This window comes from Malus domestica, chromosome 08 (assembly GCF_042453785.1).
Source record: "Malus domestica chromosome 08, GDT2T_hap1".
Lineage (NCBI taxonomy): Eukaryota > Viridiplantae > Streptophyta > Magnoliopsida > Rosales > Rosaceae > Malus > Malus domestica.
In genome coordinates, this window is record NC_091668.1 from 27,792,491 (window position 1) to 27,806,403 (window position 13,913).

Here is a 13,913-nt window from a genome sequence, read left to right on the forward strand (position 1 = left end):
GCCTTTAAAATTTGATCCAACGACTACAAACAGATAAGTTCGTAAAAACTTTTAAAAATTATAATAATTTTTAGCCGTTGGATTAAATTTTTAAAGGTACAGATCACTTGATCCTTAAGTTTTGGAAGGAGAGATCCGGACATGATCTCTTTCCGTCATATTCAACATGTATTAAATTATTTCTCAATATTTAATTAGCTTACCTAACCACAATGAATAATAGTGGGGAAGGAATTGGTATGCATGTTTTAAATGAAAGAAGACCAACGGATAATGCAAGTTGATGGCGGGCGTGCCTGCGGAGTGCGGGCAGGGGAAAGTCCAAAGCTGGGTCAGAGACAGAGACACTGACGGGCTACAACGGTGTCGTTTTCCCCACGTCGGCAAATCACCCGTGCTTTCTCACCGGCTATTCCCGGTGTACTCTCTTACATTCCCGGTTCCTTTTGTCCTTTTTCCGCTGTAAAATTAAAACAAAAAAATAAAAAAAGAAGAAAAAGTTAAAAAACTGAGATATCCATCTCTTGCTGCTCGGCTATCCTCCCACGCTATAAATTGGAGGAGTGGAACGACTTTCTCTTTTTCTCTCTCTTTTCTCCTTCTCCTTCACCTCTCGTCCAATAATACTGGAGTAATAATAATTTGTCATCTTTCCGACCTGTCCCCGGCGAAATCTCGGCGATCGCCCGATCACACTGACGGAGACTCCTCCGCCGCCGCCGACTTCTTTCTCTCTCTCGGAGGTATAAGCTCCCTCTCTCTCTGTCTCTCCTTAATTTGCATTTTTTTGCTGAGAAGGTTCAGATCTGGTTTTTCTTATACGAATTCGTCGATTTGTTAATGCTAGATGTTTCTGGTTGATCTTGATCTTCCATTATTTGTTATTATTATTTTGTAAGAAGCTTATATTTGTTTAATTTTCTCTGCTGTGATGATTTAATCGGTTAGAGAATGTTTATATAATCTGGAATTTTTTGTTTTGTTGCATATTTTTGTATCCATTTTATAAAAAAAAATGATTAATTATTCTAATAATATTTTACGTATTAGTACTCACTGGAGCTGCTTTCTTTCTCTGTGTTTTTGTTTTTTTTTTTTTTATTTCTGAAAGATTTTTAGGTGATTTCATGAAAATTGTATGCTTTTTCTTATAAGATATAACTAACGGAAGACTTGGCCTAAAAACCGAGCGCAGTGGCATTCTATGATTCATAAAGCCAACCCCACTTAGTGAGATAAGGTCTGATTGTTGTTGTTTTTCTAATAAGATATAAATTGGTTTGGTAGGAGTCGATCACAACACAAACACAAAGATTTTTCAGATTTGTTGAGACCTGAGAGTGAAGTAAGTCATTTGATTTGATTTGATTTGATTCAGTCGATTGTTGAGGAAGAAATAAGAACAAGAAGAAGAAGTAGAAGAAGAAACAGACAAAGGAAATGGAAGGGACCAACTTTGGGCTACGAAATGTGAGCTCGCATTGCTCCATTTCGGACATGGATGACTATGACCTCTCACGCCTTCTTGACAAGCCCCGGCTCAACATTGAGAGGCAGAGGTCCTTTGATGAGAGGTCACTGAGTGAGCTCTCCATTGGCCTCACAAGAGTCGGCTTGGACAACATGGACAGCACCTACTCCCCCGGTGGAAGGTCTGGTTTTGACACTCCTGCTTCTTCTACTCGCAACTCGTTCGAGCCCCACCCTATGGTTGCCGAGGCATGGGAAGCTCTCCGCCGCTCTTTGGTCTTCTTTCGTAACCAGCCTGTGGGCACTATTGCTGCATACGATCATGCCTCTGAGGAAGTTTTGAATTATGATCAGGTCAACTTTTCACAATTTTCAACCCTTGCCTGCCTTTTGTTTTTATTTTCAATTTATGTGTGAGATTATGCAATAATCTATCTGTTTTTGGATTAATAATTTTGGCAAGCAAATCAACTTGCGGAAAATTGGATCGCTCTCTATATTGATAGACATTTTTAGTATCTGCTATCAGTAGAAATATCTAATTAGACTCGTGCGGTGATGACGCTGAGAAACTTATTGATTCTGCAAATGTCGCTTGTTCTCTTTGATGTTGGCAAAAGATTGGACAAAAAAATGAATTACACCCTCGGGGAAAGGCAAACAAAGCTCTAAAACATATAAGTTTGAAGTGTTCAGTTAAATGAGCATTAAATCTTGACATGATTGTTATTTTGTTTAGGTTTTTGTCCGAGATTTTGTACCAAGTGCTCTGGCTTTCCTAATGAATGGTGAGCCAGAGATAGTTAAAAACTTCCTCTTGAAGACCCTGCAGCTTCAAGGATGGGAAAAGAGAATAGACAGGTTCAAGCTTGGGGAAGGTGCAATGCCAGCAAGCTTCAAAGTTCTTCATGACCCTATCCGAAAGTCAGATACAATCATTGCAGATTTCGGAGAGAGTGCAATTGGACGAGTTGCTCCTGTTGACTCTGGTTTTTGGTGGATTATACTGCTCCGTGCATATACAAAGTCAACTGGGGATTTATCTCTTGCGGAAACAGAAGATTGTCAAAAAGGAATGAGGCTTATATTGACTCTATGTCTGTCAGAAGGTTTTGACACGTTCCCAACATTGCTTTGTGCTGATGGATGCTCCATGATTGATCGTAGAATGGTATGTTGCACTTCATTTTCACAAGAATCTTTTCTTTTGAAAAGAAACTTAATTACCAATGGACATGAGAAGTAGCTTGGGAAGTCCTTTAAGGCTATCATAAGGTCATTAAGCTTTAGTCTTTCTGTCCCTAACCATTATAAAATTACAGGTTTGCAACTGTGGTTTCTTTGCTAGGTTTAATTTCAAGTAGATGATACACTGTTTAAATGTGGCTAGGCTCGTATTTATGGGTCCCTAGGCTCATATTTATTAGCAGTATATTCTTGCTTTCTTTATTTGAAGACAATAATGATAGCTGCATTGACATTGATTAAAAGTGGCTTTAATCAGTTCGCAAGCATAGAAAGAAATTTGTAAATATTTAAAGCGTCAAAAGTCATGTTCTTGTGGTTCTATTGTTAGTGTCTAATGCCTTATTCACTGACATGTATGGATGGGTAGCCCACTAAATTCCACCCATAATAAAAGTGAATATGATTTGTAGTCCCAATAGATGAAGGTTGAGAAGCTCATGAGTGATTTTATTTATTTATTTATTTTTAGTAAGATTGGGAGCAGCCTCTCCATAAATGGGGGTAAGGCTAGCCGACATTCACCTCTCCCAGACCCTGCGTAAAGCGGGAGCCTTGTGCACTGGGTACGACCTTTATTTATTTTTAGTAAGAGAAAAAACGAAAAAGGATAATTCTTGTCTGTTAGTCTTCACGTTTATGAAGGTTTATAGCTTACTTCAAGTTTTCTTGTCTGCCTGATTGCTTTATTTCAATATTATGGTACTTCAAAAAAAAATATCGTATCTTATTTTACACATTATATGGTTATCCAGGGAATTTATGGTTATCCTATTGAAATCCAAGCTTTGTTCTTTATGGCATTGAGATGTGCCTTGTCAATGCTGAAACCTGATGGAGAAGGAAAAGAATTCATAGAACGAATTGTTAAGCGTTTGCATGCCTTAAGTTACCACATGCGAGGTTACTTCTGGCTTGATTTCCAACAACTAAATGACATATACCGTTACAAGACTGAAGAGTACTCACACACGGCTGTAAATAAGTTCAATGTCATTCCTGATTCCATCCCAGATTGGGTATTTGATTTTATGCCATGCCGTGGTGGCTACTTTATTGGCAATGTGAGTCCTGCAAGGATGGATTTTCGATGGTTTGCTTTGGGTAACTGTGTTGCAATTCTAGCTTCTCTTGCAACCCCAGAGCAATCAATGGCTATAATGGATCTCATTGAATCTCGTTGGGAAGAGTTGGTTGGAGAAATGCCATTAAAAATATGTTATCCAGCAATAGAAAGTCATGAGTGGCGAATCGTAACTGGTTGTGATCCCAAGAATACCAGATGGAGTTACCATAATGGAGGATCTTGGCCAGGTTTGTCCCTCTACTTGGAAGTTTCTATGTTATTGCTGCAGTTAAAATTCAAAAATAGTTGTGATGGTAAATGTTCTGTCAGTCGGTCCTACTGTGATACCATATAATTGATTAACACTATTTCTAATCATCCTCTCTTTACTAATACCCCTGTCAAATTTCCCTTCCCTTCAACTTGATGCACCTAATTTTTGTACTTGACCAAAAGTGTTCTTCCTTGGTGGGTGCCTTCATCTTATTTCATGGGTACATCTTATCATCTTTTTACATTAAGGATATTGGGATGCTGCGTTTTGATTTATTCATCTGAAGTACTACACGTACTCCATTGTTGAGGAATGGAAGGTTCCCTGCATTCATTCATTCATCTGAAACACTACGGATGTTTTACGTAATGGAAGAGTTCTCTGCGTGGATGATCTTTGAAAAGCACATTTTAAATACAGTGTTCAAGTAGTATAAAATGGCAGCCTTCTTTTGTTTCATTACAAATCTTTACTTTCTGAACTGAATATTCATCCCGAGAAAGTAAGTTTGATATTTCTTTTTTTTTTTTCAAGTTTGTTTTTTCGGAAAATTGTTGTGAAAATAGTGGTTGTATTTGTATATTTCACTCAGGTATCTATTTTTTCAATTTTGTAAATGAACCAAGCAGGCTTCGTGCCTGAGATATTCGATTCCCTTGCCTAGCATTCATTTAAACATTCGGTTAACCTAATGGGATTATCAAATTGTTGTGTTTTGATTCAGAGACCGTTGTTTGGAAAGATTCTGTATAATATTATTACACCAAACAATTGTGTACGATGTTTCTCAACCTCTCTTTGTTTCTTTGTTGGATTTGTTTCCGCTCTCATGTGTGCAGTGCTTCTATGGATGCTAACTGCTGCGTGCATTAAAACGGGAAGACCACAAATCGCAAGACGGGCAATTGAGCTTGCTGAGAGTCGTCTGCTAAAAGATGCTTGGCCAGAATATTATGACGGGAAACTCGGAAGATATATTGGTAAACAAGCAAGGAAGTACCAGACATGGTCGATAGCAGGATATCTGGTTGCAAAGATGTTGCTAGAGGATCCGTCACACTTGGGGATGATTTCGCTCGAAGAGGACAAGCAAATGAAGCCCGTTATTAAGAGATCGTCGTCTTGGACTTGCTGAGGAGCCCAAAAAAAAAAAAAAACTAGCTAAACAAAATGGCAGGAAAAAAGATAAAAGAGGATAACCAAAAGGTGAGAGATACTGCACAATTCTTTCGGGAGTTTGTCTTTGTAGAAAGCCCTTGTATCTGCTGTGCTGAGACTGCTTATTGTTTTCAAATAAATTTGAACATTTGGCCTTTTATGTTTAAAATTCGATGGAACTCTGCAATGGCTCCTAAAAAAATTAATAAGCTCAAGAGAGCTGTTCGGATTGTATTGAATATAATATCATGGACGATTTCAATACTATTACTGTATTTGGATGCGGATATTAGATTATTAAGGAACACTCCAAATTGGATGGAAATTGATTTGACAAAATTTTTAATTCTTAAAATTTACGAATTTTCTTGTTTGGCTAATCTAAAAGAAAAATCAAATTTAAATACGGAATTTAATGTGTGAAGTCATTAATATATAAATGGTAGAAAATAGTTAGGAGCTGTGCTAGTATTGGTCCCGGCAATGACGGTGATGATGGTGGGTGATGGTGGTAGTAGCGGCTGTGGTGACAACAGAGAATGCAGACTGACAAGGGAAGAGATGAAGGGCAACGACATCCATGGAGTATAGAAGGAAGGGGAGGAAGGTGGAAGAAAATATAGATGGGGAATCTATAGATTGTAGTAGTCCCCCAACCTCTCTAACTAACATACGATACAATTTCACTCCACGGTGAGGAGTTAGTCCTAAACGATTAATGAAAAAAAAAATGAAATGTATTTTAATAACTTACGGAAAATATCAAGTAAACTACGAACGTAGAAAATCGATAAGCGATCATTTTAAGGGACAAATTCCCTCCAATTTATTCTCCCTCTAACGGTACAATAACACGTGGTGTAGGGCAGCTCCGGGCACTCAAAAATCGCTCCTTAAATGGATGTCCAAATCAAAAGCTTGGCAATAAAATATCAACCATATTCACTAGACTGATTCAGTTGACAAACTCAATTCCTGTCAAAGGCTTCCCTTCATGAAGTTGAATGGCGACATCGCCAACTACCTGCATTTGTTGAGCCACCACACCACAAAATGTAGTCAGGCTCCGATGAGACAACATACGTATCATAAGCATTGGATTCAAAGGAAGCTATAATCTTCGACGGTTGCAAACTAAGCTCACAAAGATCCTGATCATACTATAACCTAAGAAGCATCGACCAAGACACAACGGGCTCATTTGGTGCACCTGATTGGATTGGAATGGATAACCTACTAAATTAAAGGTATGTTGACAGAAGAAATGATAAAATCATGACCGCTTCGAGGATAGAAGATGGAGTACTTATGAAGAAAACTTATCCATTCCAATGCTCCTTAGAATGGTAGGATTAGATGGGATGATTTTACTTCATAGCTAATCCACTTCTAATCCCCTCCAAATGAAAAACCATTCACTTCCACCTTCAGTATACCTTGAAATTCGAGTGTTCTCCATTCCAATCCAATCATGCGTACCAAACGAGCCCAAATGACAGTAGAGGAAAAGAATTATCCTGTCACTTGGTTGTGCATGAAGACCACACCAAAAATAGTAGCCAAATAATCAAAGAGAAGATGTGTATATCCATCACCAATCCCTATATACACGTCTTGTCTCATCTAACAGAGGTATTGACATATGTGACACCGGAGGTATTGATAGCAAGGTGTAGCCTAGTATAGTTGATTCAGACAAGTTGATCACTAGATGATGGCGCTGTTGGACATACAGTAGTGTAGTGTAACTAAAAATGAGCGAGCTGATTCTGTTTTGTCAATGGTTGCTCACCTTGGCCATGGATCTGTAAGAATACTCTGTAACTCCTGCCACATGAGGTGTGATGATAACATTGTTGAACTTCAAAATTGGATCGTCAGGATCAAATGGCTCCGTCCAAGCAACATCAATCCCTAAACCACCTAAGTGGCCAGACTCTAGGCTATACGAAACAGCTTCATAGTCCAGGAGACCCCCTCGGGCAATATTTACCAGAAGGGCACCCTAGAATGAAAAAAGAAACATGAGGGTCAACAGCAAGAATCGATAACAGGAAATTAAGACCGAAACTGTCCCTCCCAACAAAGGTCTTCCAATTTCTCTCAAACCCCAAACACCTAATGCTTAAAAGGAGCTGCCTTCAAAGCTCAACTAATGAGATGTTCAAGAACTCAAGAGCAAGGGTGAAGCCAGTCCTTCCATTTGAACAATATTTTGAATTTAATATTCTCAACACATTCCCTTATGTAAGGCTGAATAAGCCAAACATAAATTATAATGGGTAATAATATTGAGCGCACGTGGAGAACTGACTTTAAAATGTGGATGTTTTGACTGCTCTGATGAAATGATAAAGGTTGTTGGTTTGCCTTTACAGTCCAACATGTCAAATTCAACTTATCTTAGGAGGTTCCAACTAGACCCTTTTGACGTTACGCTTTCATATTCTATTTGTACCGCTAAAGTCTAAAGCCTAATATACGAAGTTCAACTTATGCTTAAATATTCCAGTTGCAGGGACCCGAACTCAATCTCCTACTCTGATACAATCAATAAGTTTGTTGGTTTAACCACCATTCGCAAGAGCTTAAGCCATTTAGATTTGGGATAATCGCACCAAAGGCTGCTGGAAATTCTACCAAAAATTTCTATAAGCTCTGAATTGAACAGAAACCTGATTATTTAAGAGTTTTAATCCCTCATTTCTTTAGACTCTTGTTCGTGCATAGGGTTGCAGATAAAAACTTGTACTTTAGGTTCAGTGGGAGGCCTCCTATGACATAAAGAAGGGATCTATATATTACACACATCTATGGTTGTAAGCTCGTGTTTACAAACTCACACATCATATATTTGCTAATATGATTCTGTCATTGCAAACGAAGTACGATTATCAAACAAACTACACTGGATTGAAACCAAACCTTTCTCATCGAAGATATGAACGACTTGTTTACAATGCCAACCTGAAACACAAAGTATGCAAAAGTAGGAGTCAGACAACTGAGCATCACTGAATCTTCTGCAGTGGAATTGAATTCATATTGACTTCCATCTCACATAGAATGCAATTCGATTTTGGAAATCTAATTTGACAAACTCTTGCTATATACATAACTAAAAATTATAATAGGAAAAGGAAAAAAGTATAGAGGTTATGTTTAAGGGCATAATTAACAAGCAGCAGACACAGATTGCATATAACATCACCAACATCTGAGCGAGAGAATACAAAACAGAAGATGCAACAGATGGAGAATAGAAAAAATAAGAGAGAACAGAGATTGAGGAAGAGTATGGAAAAAAAATGAAAAACGAGGTTTAGAGAGAGACAAAACAAGTGGGAGAAACCGATGACATTAAAAAAAATTTAACTGGAAACTTATGAATGGACCACGATGAGGAACCGTTTTGTGGAAAGGAAAAATGACCAAGGAAGACATCAAACCATTTATGATCCCATCTGGGTCAGGCATTTAATGATCCTATCATCGAACCTTTCTCAAGTACTAATTATTTCATTCTTAATCAAGTTAAATGCAACTGAAATTAACAGTCTTTGCATACGCTTCTTCTAAAATAGAAGGGGTATTGGTTGAAGCTGCAAGCTTGCAAATGCTCATACTTTATTGTAACATGAGGTCAACATTCAGCAATGAGATAATCTTTGACACATGCAAGAAGAAAAGTTCTGTTTGGGCATATAAATTGGGCTTTTTTTGTTAGAGTTTACAGGTTATTCATCTACTCTGGGGACTTAAGCATATTAATTTGACAATAAAGAACTGAGTTAACCCTCCACTGTCTCTCTTTTTTCTCTATCTTCACTTCTCAACCTTTGTACTATAATTTTTTCTGTGCTCTTATCAGCATCTTGTCTTTTCCTTTTGGTTACTATTCTGTCTCTTCCTTCACAATCTCTCCCGCAACCACATAAATTTGTACCAGAGCAGTCTTTGCCCCATATCAAATGATCACAATTTGGATCTCAAGTGAACGTAATGAAAAACTTATTTGGACATGTTGACACAGTGCTTGAGAAGGTGCAAGTGCAACAGGAACAATCATCATCCACTGCAGAAAACATGGTATAAAAATGACCAATGATCTTACTGTTTCACTGTTTAAATGCACGCAGCAAACAACGATGTCTGCAATACTTGCAAACTTGTGGATATCTTCATGGACACACTTCTCATCAACCAAATTCTCAGTGGAACAATTTTGAACTGAAAATTTAGAACATATAACCGTGATTTATATGGCTGTATGCTTCAGTATCACAATTCAGTGTTCTAGCTTATGCCTCCTCACATACCATTTGATTGGCAAGAATCTTGTGACTGTGTGGCCCAACTCCGTTTGGAGGCAATAATTTTCACACCAAACGGTCTCAAGCGCTTTGCCAATTCAATTCCAATGTTCCCATATCCTAAAATGAAAACCTGCATGCGTTAGCAAAGAAACCCAAGTTTAAAAACTGAGTTGAACATGAGTAAATCAACACTTCAAGTTGCAAAGCGCTAAACATAACCTCCAGATCTTCTCAATCTGTAAAGTGTCGAAACTTTCTAGCAGAAGAGCATACTCATAAGAATAATAATAAGAGTAAAAAAGAAAAACACGAGAACTGCAATCTGCATTCTAGAAAGTTTCTATCTGAAAACCGCTATAAGAACAAAAAAAGAACACAGAAGAGAGAGAGAGAGAGAGAGAGAGAGAGAGAGAGAGAGAGAAAGAGAGAGAGAGAGAGAGAGAGAGAGAGAGATTCACTGTTTTTCCAAGTAGTGTTTCACCAACTGGATCCCCAACCTTCCCCAGCTTAATAGAAATTTGCATCTCATTCTACAATGGTAGAAAAATTACAGATAAAATGAGCAGACAAGAATATAAAATAAAATAGAATAAAAAAACTAAATTCAAGAGAGCCACTAAGTATACTTTTGGTATGGAACAATAAATGTTTATTAAATAAAATAAGAAATAAATTGCAAGAAAAGCCAGAAATATTGCAATATATACATGACTAGCATCCAAATTACCAATCAAGATGAATGTGAACAGAAGAGAATATTTCATAAAATTCCGTCTCAACATAATAGATTTCATGACATGAAGATGCCAAAAGATAGTGTGCAAAGATGAATTTCACAAAAATTATTTATATATTTAAATCCATCCAAAATGTTAATTTTCAAGAAATAGTCCGAGAAGAACCAAAGGAAGCAAGACAACACAACTGCTTTATTATTAGAAGGACTGATCACCATACCAAACATCCTTTCAAAGATAGATAAATGAGAATAATAACAAGAAACAGGGCAATATTTCAAAGGATAATAAAACGAACCTTTCTAAGAAATCCAAGAATTCTACTGATTATATTGCACTGAAAACATACTCTCAAACTGGAAAGAATTGTGCTCCAAGGTTAATCTCAAAAACCATTTTCCTAACAAAGCTTCATTTATTTTAAATAAATTTTCTTGTGGAGAAGAAAAAGGTCAAAATAATGTGGACTTGCTGTGCGATGGCTATTGTCTAGCTAATGTGGAGTGGAGGGAAAGAAAAAAGATGGTTTTGGCCGATCTTTAGGGGGTGGATTGGAGGGATTATGGGGTACACAGTTAGATTTGGGATATCATTGTAGGTATCAATATCATTGGAATTTCAGGATGTGCATGCATATAGGAAGGCGGCACTCTCTTAAATTTTCTCATGCGTAGTTAATAGTTTTGGACTGTACTTTGATGTTTAGTACTGGTGGGTTAATTGTATCATCAATTCATAGTCAATTATGTCTACATTCTTTGTATTGCTAGCTGTAGGATTACTTCCTTTATGTAAATTCCTCAAGTTTAGCTACCGCTTGGCAACTCTTGCAACTATTTAAACCCTCCCTACGAGATGAATGCAAACACAGAATTTCACAAATTTGTAAAAAAAAAAGCGATGACCAAATTTGAAGGAAAAAAATTAGTGAGGCCCCTTGGATGATCAAATTGAAAGGATATGACACGACAAAAGCATTCAACAGAATCAACACTATGATTCCTAGAAATTTTTTTTTGAAATATCATAAGGGTAATAAAAAAGTTTATTAAAAATAAGTTTAAGCCTAACTTACTTGCTTTCGTAGGAGGCCCAACATCAGATAAATGGCCATTTCGGCACATGAGGCTGCATTTCCAGTTACATGGCTCGGAATCCTAGCAACTTTGATTCCAGACTTAGTTGCAGAATCAATGTCAACGCCTAAAGAAAATAAATTTAAATTGTAAATATGGACACCTAAGACAAACGCTCTTTTTATAACAATTTGAACCACATGAAAATGACCTTCCAGGCCGACACCATACTGCAGTACAAGCTTCATCTTTTCTGCACGGGAGAGAATATCTGAATCTAACTTCATCATCTTCACGATACACATACTGTAATTCTGGATAACACCAGGCACATCTTTATGGGGAACATCATCTACCTACAATAGTGAAAATTGAAATACTGAAGGAGCACTGGAAATCGATGATGGAACATACACAGGAAGGAGCCCTAAGATAGATAGTGGAACATATGCAGAATAATCACAAGAGATTGATAGATGGATACATAGATGCAGAATAAACACGGGAGATTGTTATATGGATACATAGATAGATTATAAGTTACAATTTGCTTGAGAAAAACTTTACATCTATCTATAATATTTATATTATATACGTACAGAAGTTTACTCAAGCATATATTAACATTTTAGACGTAATTTTGGGGACTGGCATGATTATAGATAGACGTACTAGTAATTTAGGAAAATTAACGAAAAGTCCAAAAAAACTTCCCTTTTCATGAAAAGTCCTTTTTAAATGTATAGTGAATAGTACTAGGGAAAGGTATAAATGTGGTTTTTTGTTAAAAGTGAACAGTACCGGGAGTGTTTCGTTAAAACTCCCTATTAATTTAAAATGCACACATGATCAAGTTGTTACATTCCTTTTATGTAAGCCTGGTATTCATAGCTCTGACAATTGACAGTCAAACAGTTCATAACTCAAAAATAATTCAGAGCACAAACAACACAATTCACATAGAAAACAAGAACACAAAAACAGCAAGATATATACTTCTTTGGCTACATCCACCATGACACACTGAATCGAACCTAACCGATCAACAAAATCAACAAAATCACAAAATCACAAATCAGGTTTCGCCGGTATAAAACATTGTGATGATTCTTTCTTAACAAGGGACTGCTTCTTCAAATCCGACGAGATTAATATACGACATTGACTAAAGTTACAGTATAATACAAGATGAGCAACAGAAACGACGAGCCAGCCACTGTCAGATATATAAAATCGATCGACGGAGGGGGGAGCGGACGATAAAATGCAGGAGGAAAATGACCTGGATAAAGGGGTAGTCTTTCAAATATTCCCTTGTGTAAGTTTCAGCAGCAGGAAAATGTGATCCGCAGAAAAGAAGACGGGTAATTTTCTCCTTGTTCTTCACCTCGCCATTTTCTTCTTCCATTTTCGACAAGCTATGCATCTCTGCTACCGCAACCCCAGTTGGACGAAGCAATGAAATTCGGGGTTGAAAGAAAGAAAGTAAAAAAAGTAAAATGTTCAGAACTTACCGCTGAGGGTGTGAGCGTGAGTTGGATGTAGAATCCTGTGATGGCGATGAGGATGAGGATGAGGATGACGATGACGAGCGGAATCACAAATGGCCTTCGCGAACAGTCTCAATCTCGACCATCCCATTTATATTCCAATTGAGATTGAAATTCAAGCCCCGAACGAGACGGGACGGGACGAGACGTGACGTGGCCGAGAGGAGAGAGCTACTGACTCTGTCACTCCCCACGCCCACCCACTCGATGATGTGGACTGACGGACTGACGACGGAGGAGGGGAAAAGGGGAATTTGATCCCCTCCTGAGCAAACGGTGGAGATGCTCATGACCCCATTAACATGGACAGTTGGATTTTAATCCAAGGGTTACATTAATATGGACAGTTGGATTTTAATCAAGGGTTACAATTATTATAACTTTAAAGGAATTCTTTATTTGTACTCGTTGGATCAAAATTCAACCGTTCATGTTATTGGGTCATAAGGATCCCCACTAATTGCTCAGGAGGGGATCCAATTCCGGGGAAAAGGTATATGAATTTGTTGTCAGGGTCATTCAGTCCTTTTGCACGTGACAAAAGGTTAAGGAGTGTGATATCCACACATTTCATTTTATTTTTCACACATTTTTTTAATTTTCGGACGTCGAATCGGATGAATTGAAGAAGATCAATGAATATAAATTATCAAGTTGTGTGAGAAGTAAAATATGGTATGTGGATAGCACACCCCAAGGTTAAAGAGGGCAAAAGCGTTTTGAGTTCCCCTTCTGATACCGCCGGCGCCGACTAACTCACACACTCACCCCCGTGAGTATCCTCGGACCCACCTCGTCCAGCTTGATTCGTCGGGAAAAGTTAGTTCATATTTAATTAAATGAGTTATTTTTAATTCTGGTTCAGAATATAGTTCTGAAAGAAATTATTTTTTAACAAAAAGTATCAGATTATATTTATATACAATTTTCAACTAAGGGGTTATTGTCTCCTTAATAATTTATTATTTTAAGTTTATTCTTTAATTTTATTAGTTAGTTGAATTAAACTACATTTTTAAAA

At 37.4% G+C, this 13,913-nt stretch overlaps 2 protein-coding genes across 3 annotated transcripts; one reads left to right on the forward strand and one right to left on the reverse strand.

The window, feature by feature from the left end:
• The first annotated feature begins 277 nt into the window (after window positions 1-277).
• LOC103441853 (probable alkaline/neutral invertase D) lies at window positions 278-5,538 on the forward strand. 2 transcript variants are annotated; one of them, XM_008380563.4, is made up of 5 exons: window positions 278-743; window positions 1,379-1,824; window positions 2,210-2,641; window positions 3,471-4,029; window positions 4,895-5,538. In XM_008380563.4, the coding sequence occupies exons 2-5, from the start codon at window positions 1,441-1,443 to the stop codon at window positions 5,188-5,190; spliced, it is 1,671 nt and encodes a 556-aa protein (XP_008378785.3). In that variant the 5' UTR covers window positions 278-743; window positions 1,379-1,440; the 3' UTR covers window positions 5,191-5,538. The 2 variants fall into 2 exon arrangements, with proteins under 2 accessions (XP_008378785.3, XP_070682131.1); XM_070826030.1 differs by having other exon boundaries at window positions 534-743; window positions 1,288-1,824.
• A 394-nt stretch (window positions 5,539-5,932) lies between these two features.
• On the reverse strand, window positions 5,933-13,204 carry LOC103441811 (uncharacterized). The gene is made up of 10 exons (XM_008380521.4): window positions 12,857-13,204; window positions 12,625-12,770; window positions 11,554-11,698; window positions 11,342-11,469; window positions 9,988-10,059; window positions 9,533-9,659; window positions 9,328-9,443; window positions 8,139-8,180; window positions 7,006-7,218; window positions 5,933-6,237 (listed from the first exon to the last, which is right to left on the reverse strand). The coding sequence occupies exons 1-10, from the start codon at window positions 12,981-12,983 to the stop codon at window positions 6,169-6,171; spliced, it is 1,185 nt and encodes a 394-aa protein (XP_008378743.3). The 5' UTR covers window positions 12,984-13,204; the 3' UTR covers window positions 5,933-6,168.
• Window positions 13,205-13,913: the final 709 nt, after the last annotated feature.

Coding starts and splice junctions, on each gene's coding strand:
- LOC103441811 (XM_008380521.4), bottom strand. CDS start 12,983: ATGGGATGGTCGAGATTGAGACTGTTCGCGAAGGCCATTTGTGATTCC. Junction 8,181..9,327: donor TGCATTTAAACAGTGAAACA/GTAAGATCATTG, acceptor TTTGTGTTTCAG/GTTGGCATTGTAAACAAGTC. Junction 6,238..7,005: donor CTTACAGATCCATGGCCAAG/GTGAGCAACCAT, acceptor CAACAAATGCAG/GTAGTTGGCGATGTCGCCAT.
- LOC103441853 (XM_008380563.4), top strand. CDS start 1,441: ATGGAAGGGACCAACTTTGGGCTACGAAATGTGAGCTCGCATTGCTCC. Junction 2,642..3,470: donor CCATGATTGATCGTAGAATG/GTATGTTGCACT, acceptor ATGGTTATCCAG/GGAATTTATGGTTATCCTAT. Junction 4,030..4,894: donor TAATGGAGGATCTTGGCCAG/GTTTGTCCCTCT, acceptor TCATGTGTGCAG/TGCTTCTATGGATGCTAACT.